We start from the raw sequence: 8,048 nt of genomic DNA, 5'->3' as shown, positions 1-8,048 counted from the left end.
GGTCTCTCTCTTGACCAAGTGGTCCTGCCCTTCTGGCGGGATTATTCAGAACTACACGTTATGTCAAGCCACCAGGATCAACTGAGTCCTTGCTGTGCTGGGGGCCACCAAGATGAGTAGGACACTGCAGCTCCCAAAGAGGTGGGATAGGGATTGTGATCTGTCAGCTGGTGGGTGTTTGTATATAGTTTTCCCATTACTGTCTGTGAGAATCATGTCTCTTTTTTTGTATGATTTTCAGAGGCCTACCAAGGATAGGTGTTCAATACAATGCTGAGTGTACATAAACCTTTTTTTTTTAACCATAGTTTCAAAATTGACCTATTTTCTAGCTTTGTTCTGTTCATATAGTTGTTAAACATAACAAAGTCCCATTTATTTTCTTGTTAAAACACATGAGAACATTTTCTAGAAGCTGGAGATCAAACTATTTCACCTGTTTGGTCCAGCAGTACATGAGATGATCGCATGTGATACCAAATAATGATGCATGCAGACTTTTCATACTAATCAGCTACAAGTCACTGAATGCCCACCCTGAGCCAGGTGCTGTGGGAAGCCAGACCCTGGGGAACGTAAGATGTGCTTTCTTCCATGAAAGAGCTTCAGTCTATTGAGGAGACCTGATGCTCATGCAAAATAATTTGACCATGCAAATTAATTCACTGCTAACTAAGCAGCGTGGTACACCTTGGAATGCAGTGGGACTTCAAAATGGTGATGTGGAGCCTGACGTTGGGTAGGATTTTGAGGACCAGAGAGAACTGCTGGAGATACACACCAAGCATGACCACCCCTGCTGAGTAAGCTGACAGACTAAGGATCTCTGTCCTTTTTTCTTTTATCTTGAGTATTCTGGTGGCACAACCAGAGCTAGGCTTTGAGTCATAAGTCATCTGTCTGACACAAGTGTTGTCTTCTTCAACAAACTGTTTTCTTTGTTTTGAAAATGAGAGAAAAATAGAAGTACCATTTCTCCCACCTAAAATAAATGGAGGCCTGTAAAGGGCTGGACTGGATTAATGAGGTAGAGCAGCGCCTTACTGGCCCAGTGACCAGAGCGCTCCATCATGCAGCTGTGAGCTGAGAAATAGGCCAGGAAGGCCTCCAGGGTATCATCATAAATGTTGGAGTTTCTGCAGTTTTCTCAGGGAACCCTCAACTTCACTAGAGCTGACACACTGATTGCCTGGGAAACCTGCCTTAGTGGATTAGAGAGAGAGGGGACAGTTGCTAGAGAGAAGCACCTGGAAGTTCTACTTAACTGGCTTGACTGTGTGCTAGGTGCTAAGAATAGAAAGTGAGTGAGAGCCTCATTCCTCCTCTGTAGAGTGGGTGTGAGGATACTGCTCATCTCTGTGGATAGTGCTGACCAGGCAGCAAGACAGTGCACGTAAACCTTTTGCAGGATGCTTGGCCTTTCTAAGCACTCCACACATGTTCTGGGGAAATGCTTATGGTTCTTGACATAGTGATGTGTTTTTACTCAAAGGAAAATAAAAAGAATCATATTAGAAAGCTGTTATTACTTGGGCCTTCACATAGAAAAATTTTGGCTGTTTGTCAGTCCAAAATCATCTTGTGCATATAGTTATATGTATTAGCCAAAGCAGGCCAGGCTGCGTTCCAGAAATAATTAAAGCCCCAAGTTTCAGTGGCTTTGCACGATAGAAATCTGTGTTCCTGAACTCCACCTCTTTTCCCTGAAGTGTTCTTTGGCCATATCAGAGCTGTCCTCCCTGTAGTAGTGACTAGGGTTTGGAATTCCTTCCATACTGTGATGCCACCATTTTAACATCTGGTTTGCAGAGTAGCCACAGCAGGAGAAGAAAATGCTAGAGGGTCTCAGGGTGTTTTTTTTAGCCTACCCGCAAGGAAAGCTGGGGAATGTCTTCCTTTGTGGCCAGAACTGATAATAAACCAGAGATTCATTTCTGCCAAAATAGGACTCTGAAGTGCTCCCAAGTCTGGACAGCCAAGTGTGTAGTACAGAGGCTCTCTCCTGTGTAATCACAGGCAGTCACATTCTCCTTTCTTCTTTCATTCTCCAGGTGGCAAATGGTAGGGTCCAAAGCCTTGAAGCCACAGTCCAGAAGCTCCTGACCAGTGAAAGCAAGCTGAAGCAGGCCGCCCTCGCTTTAGAGCTGGAGCGGTCAACCCTGCTGCAGACGGTCGAGGAGCTGCGGAGGCAGACTGCAGAGCTGAGCCCGTGGGAGCCTGCCTGCGCACAGCCCAGGCCTACAGGCGACTGATAGCTCCAGAGGAGAGACTGCGACACATCCCCACACTGTCCAGGCCTTAACTGAGAGAGACAGAAGATCCTGGAGGGAGAGAGGGAGGCGTGAAGCGTGCTTCTCAGGGAGGAGACTGGCTTGCCAGCGTGCAGATTCTTATGAACTCAGACCTGCAATTCAGGGGGCAAATATCCCAGTGTTTTTGTTGTTTTAGGTTCTAATCCATCCCTTCTTCAGTCCTGAGTACTGTACTCGGTAGCTTTAGATGGCATGGACATGAATAAATGCACCTTTGTTTCCTTGTTGTTTCCTTTTTTCAGTGTCACGGTATTTGTAAAGAGCATTCATAATACTGTGGAATTTCAGAAGATGGAAGGGTTTGCAATGGTTCCTCAGGCAAAGGCATGGGTTCATCATTCTTCCAAAGGATTTGTGTGACAACACTCTCACTGGTAGTGTCACTGGCAAGGTGTAGCTGGCACTTGTCCACTCTTGTTATGGTAAGATAGCCACTGGGAAGGATTTATTTAAATTGGACATATTGATCACTATCAAGTGACTTTGATCACTATCCTTGGTATTTAAGGAAGTTTTTCTTTAAAAAAACAAAAACAAAAAATTTCCATACATTTTTGCCTGTTCTCTAAGTATAACTGATTAAAGTCATGGTAGATAAATGTTTTATGTGAAAATTACCATTTTTCAGACTCTCCCAGGTGTTGCTACCATGTGACTTGCAATTGTGGGGTCTGAGATATTTCTTTGTGATAATTTCTTATTCATATTCAAGTCATGTATTTATTTTTGCCTGTTGTATGATGTAGTGCAGCTGTGTGTCCCTTTGAGTATCAATCCTTTGGAAATTTGCTTTCTTGTAGAAGGAACAGGGCACATCAAGACTTTCAGGGGTGCCCAAGAATCTGGGACTTTCAAAAACAGATCAGGCTGAAATTGCCATCAGATGTATGGTAGCTGACAGCAGTTTTTCAGAGGTGGGATGTGTGTTTTGAACACAACTCACAATCCAGCATCTCCCTCCCTCAGGTGATGGGGACTCTGTGCCTTCAACAAGCAAAACGCTGCTTACAGTTGCCTGGGTTCAGCGGGTCACTGTGTAAGACCTCTTTAGTGTGCTCTTGGGACGGGTTTTGGGTTTGTTTTTTTTTTTTCCTTTCTTCAAAGGATTGGTTTAGAGAAGACCTGCAGGCACAGGTCACTTCCTTGACAGCAGAATAATTTCTGGTCTTTACTTTATAATCATAAGCACCTCTATTCCCCAGGAGTTAATTTGACTCTTGATGGTGGGGTGTCTTTGAAGCCTGGGCTGAAAGGAGGGATTTCCATAATTGGAGTTATTATCAGTCTCCCTGGTCATTTCAAAAGGAGACCAAAGTGCCTCCCCCAGTGCCTAAACAGTTGGGTGGCATTTGGGACTCTCTCCTGTTCCCTGGGCCAGAGTGTAGCGGTTCTCGTCACAAACCAAGATAAGGTAGGTAGCCTTTATCCTGAATGGCTCCACCAGATTAACTTAACGGAGTTAACATTGAAGGCTTCTTTCCCCATCGTATTTTACTGTTTGAATGTTTAATAATGTTGAATTTTGGATATCTTATTACTGTGACACAAAAACATTGACTCTGCATTAAGTAAGAAACAAGAAAGCAATAAAACAATCCATGCCCACCTTTTTATGGTGTTTGTTTATTAATTTCGGGTTTTTGGTTTTCATCCAGGAATAGAGGGGTGCATCATGCACACCTAGGGTCTAAGTGTGAGTGTTACCTAACCTTCAGTGACATCTTTCTCCAATGATGTTCGTGTCTGCTTCCAGTATTATTCCCCACGTTTGCTGTGCTGTACCTCCTCAACACAGTGTGAGTATTAGCACTGAGGAGGCCAGCTCCATCCATTATACAATGGACGAGTGCCATTATGAGATCGCACTGGGCACAGGGGACTGTGGACAGGTCCTGTGGACGTAGGATGGACACAATCTTGGCTTGTGACTTAGCAAGGGGAAGAAAGCTACATGGAGGCAACTTGCATTGCTGTGCGAGGGTTCTGAGGCAAATGTTTAAAGTACGTGTCGTGCCACATGTTCCCCAGCACACAGCTGTATGCACGCACACATGCACCTCGAGGTTGTCTTTCTTTTGGTACAATTTATGCCTCTTATGCTTATGTCGTGAGCCCTCAAGAAGCACACTACTGTAGAGAACATGGATGAGACTCTCTTCATGGTGAGCACTCAGTTCGGTTCCCTCTGACGGAGTTACACGTAGATAGAACGAAAGTGTCCACTTTGGGATCTGTGTCTGCTTTGGTTGGTGAATCGGAAGCATTGCTCTGAGTGCTATGGAACACCAGCTTTTGTTACAGGAATTAGACCAGACACAGCCGTGTGAAGAGCTGGAGAAAGTGAAGGTCTGGAAGGGGTGTGTGAATCAGGAGAAGTCACCAGTTAGTCCATCTGCAAAGCAAAGCAACGCAAAGCACAGTCTGCTGCTGCAGCAGGCCTAGGCAGGTGGCATGTGGGGGCTGCCCCAGAGGGGCAGCCTTGGGTGACATTCCTGGGAAGAGGAGCTGGAGGTGAAGCAGAGGAGAATGAGGACAAGCTGCAACTGGCCAGGCACCTCTGTGTCCATCCATCTCCACATTTGAGGATGATGACCAGAGAAAAATGGCCCTTGCTTCACTTTGCCTTCCAAATGTCATACCAGCTCATCTTAGAACCAATTTTGACTCGGAACAACCAGGCAAAGGGACTCTGGAAAATGTAGTTCTGGAGTAACCAAGTTGACATAGAATCCTGCCTAATTTGAGTGATGGCATGCATGTATGAGTGATTGTAGAGAGACCCTGCGTCTAAGTATATACCATCAGTGATCTGTGGAATTCAGGTTCTTAGATTGATTTTGACATTGGAGATGAAAAGCTCCAGGAGACTTCGTGCCACCCTTCATCTGCTCGCCTCTGCCAAGTGTGACCAAACATTCTACAAACTAAAATCCAGAAACTTTCTATGTGGTAAGATAATTTCCAAGCCACGTTGTCTTAAATTTAAACTCTGCTTTAGAATTTGGCATGGCTCAAAATAATCTTGGACTGGGAAAGCTAGAGGGAAACCTACTTCATACTAGGAAATCACCTCCCACCTCATTTTGTAGAGAAAAAAAATCTAAGAGGTGAAGAGAGGTTTGAAATGATTGGCTATAGAATCAGAGTAGATCCTGAGTCTCCTGGCTGCCTAATAGTGGACACCACCTGGCTTTAATTCCATGAGTTTTAGAACCATCTATTCAATTTACAAAGCAAGGAGAGGTCTGCCTTATTTTCACAAAGGTAATCTGTATTGTAAATAGTCCAAATCAGGTTCTCCTATGAAATGCCCCAGAAGCCTTAATCTATGATGAGTTAAAACTGGGGGGCTCTGCAGCAAGTGACCAATGTGTGGACTCAGAGGCAGAGGAATTCTACAACAGGATCTGATTTGATTAGATACAGTGTTTGTTCTTGATAGCTGTTTCTTTTTTATCTTTGGACTCTTAGAAAACCTCGTATTATAGTGTTTTTAGAAGAAAAATATCAATACAGAATTGCCTTTGGTTTTATAGAAGGAAAACCTTCCATTACATAAAGTGTTTTGCTGCCATCTCTAAAAATGATTAGAATGATTAGGGAAATGTAAGAATTGTGGAGCAGTCACAACAGTCGTTATTTGGACAATTTAAAATTGGTGACAAAAAATGAAAAAGCATATTAGTATCTAGGCTTCATAGATACCTGCCTTTATATCTCTAATTCTAATGTGAATAATTACCTGACTGTTTTGGTTATAAACTCTAATAGCAAACTGTTTAAATTTATACCACCTTACGTATGTTTATTAATAAATTTTGTGCATGAGTAAATTGTATTATAAAAAAGAAGTTTTGAATGAGGTAAAATCAATTGTTTAAAAATGTTAATAATAGCGCTGGCTGGTTAGCTCAGTTGGTTAAAGTGCAGTGTTTTAACATCAATGTCAAGGGTTCAGATCCCCGTACTGGCTGGACACCAAAAAAAAAAATAATAATTCAAAATAAAAACGTTAATGATAAAATCACTATCCAGTGTTTTTAAGGACGATAAACACTTCATTAAATGTTTTAAGACTGATAAAATAATTCACATGTCAGTTTCTAAGTTCAGTCTAATTTGATGGTTGGTTTTAATGTACTGTCATGGCTGAAAAAAGATGGCTTCCAAAAATCTAATAACTCTAAATGGAGGAAGAATGCTACGGGTCACATTAAGTCATGATGCTTTATTCATTTTTATTTACCTATTATGCAAAGATTTTTGTCGAAATCTGTCTAGAGAATTTCCATCCTCTCTGATGCAGGCAATGCAAACTAATCAAAACGTGTTTAGAGTTTTATAATTATAACCAAAGGCTTTAAAACACTGAAAACTCTTCATTTGGAAAGTTTTGAACAAGTTATAAAAGGGTTTCCAAGTTTGAGTAAAACCCTAACAAACATGATTTTTGGCCAAAACGTGACTTAAACCATGGAAGCAAATCCAAACACCCTTTTCTGAAAAGCCCTCTTTGCAGCACTTTCTCAGTAATCTTTTCTTGGGCTCACCCTCCTTGGAGCCCTCTGTTCTGGACGATGTGGCAGGGGTGCAGGTGGGAGCATCTAGCCTGCGGATCTTCTTTCATCACGTGGCCACTGACTTACCTGCATGTGCCTGCTGTGGACATGTTGTCTCGCCCCCCACCCTTCCCCACAGTGCCACATGAGACTTGAGGTTCTCAGCCAGCAAATTGCTCGGCTGAGCAGAGCAGAGCAGAGAGCTGACAGCTCTCTGTGTGTTGAGAAGAGAGCCTATGAGTCACCCTACATGAATCACAGCACTTTATTGCCACAGTGCCCTTTCCTCAGACGCACTGAAGGTAAAATAGCCTGGACAACCCCACGCAGCCAGGGGAAACAACTTCGTTACATTCTTTTTTCCAGATTTTTCTGCTTGTCCTCGCTCTTCTGACTACATCTTCCTGCCCTTCTTTTTCTTAGTCCATATTTTTATCTATGCTGACCATTTTCAAGTGTCTCCTTCCTGCTCTTCTAGAATTTCTTTTTTCTAAACCCTGTAACTATGTTTCTAATTTCTCCCAACTATAGGAAAAGCTGACTAACTACTGTTAAACTCCGGCTTTGGATTTCAGCACCCTGCAGGGTGACATCCTGAGGTACCATCTTGGGGAACCTGTGCAGGTGGTAAAGTAGCACATTAGGGAAGTAGAGTCAAGTTTGCTTGGGGTCTATTTAATGATATGAAAGTTCTGCCCATCTCGGTTCTTTCTATACTTTCTGCCAAGGAGGACATGATCTATTTTCCTTACTTTGAAGAACATGACCAGCAACTTTATTCCTAAGTTTGATACACTCAAGTCATCTAAGTGGCTTAGTTATTAGGATAAAATTAGCTTTTTCACTCAGGTTCCTCTCTCTTTGCTATAGCCCCCCATCTGCACGTAGTGTAGAGTAGGCCTTGCCTGCCTCTCTGGCACCACTGTGCAGGCCGGGGCTCACCTGCCTGCCTGCTCTTGCTCCTTCTAGCAGTTACAGTGCCCCTACTAGGTACCAGGCCTTGTTGTAGGTCTTGGTACTACAAGGTAAGTGTCTGCCATTGTTGAGCTTTTTTCCTAGCGGGGCAGACAGGTAATTGACGTAAGTAAACACAAATTAATCATGGGGTTGGGGCTGCCTACACAGAGTGGACAGAGAAGTCTCAGCTGAGAAGCTGTTGTTCAAGTGAGACTGGAAG

At 43.2% G+C, this 8,048-nt stretch overlaps 1 protein-coding gene across 1 annotated transcript in view; it reads left to right on the top strand.

Moving 5' to 3' along the window:
- Positions 1-4,046, top strand: part of TBC1D1 (TBC1 (tre-2/USP6, BUB2, cdc16) domain family, member 1) — a 121,605-nt gene extending 117,559 nt beyond the window's left edge. Inside the window, exon 19 of the mRNA XM_008581645.1 lies at positions 4,032-4,046. Coding sequence (XP_008579867.1) covers positions 4,032-4,046 — 15 coding nt within the window. The remainder of the gene's footprint in view (positions 1-4,031) is intronic.
- The last annotated feature ends 4,002 nt before the right edge of the window (positions 4,047-8,048 follow it).

This window comes from Galeopterus variegatus, unplaced genomic scaffold (genome assembly GCF_000696425.1).
Source record: "Galeopterus variegatus unplaced genomic scaffold, G_variegatus-3.0.2 Scaffold2423, whole genome shotgun sequence".
Classification (NCBI taxonomy): Eukaryota; Metazoa; Chordata; class Mammalia; order Dermoptera; family Cynocephalidae; genus Galeopterus; species Galeopterus variegatus.
The sequence above is the reverse complement of the archived record's forward strand: the minus strand, read 5'-3'. Positions and strand labels throughout refer to the sequence as shown.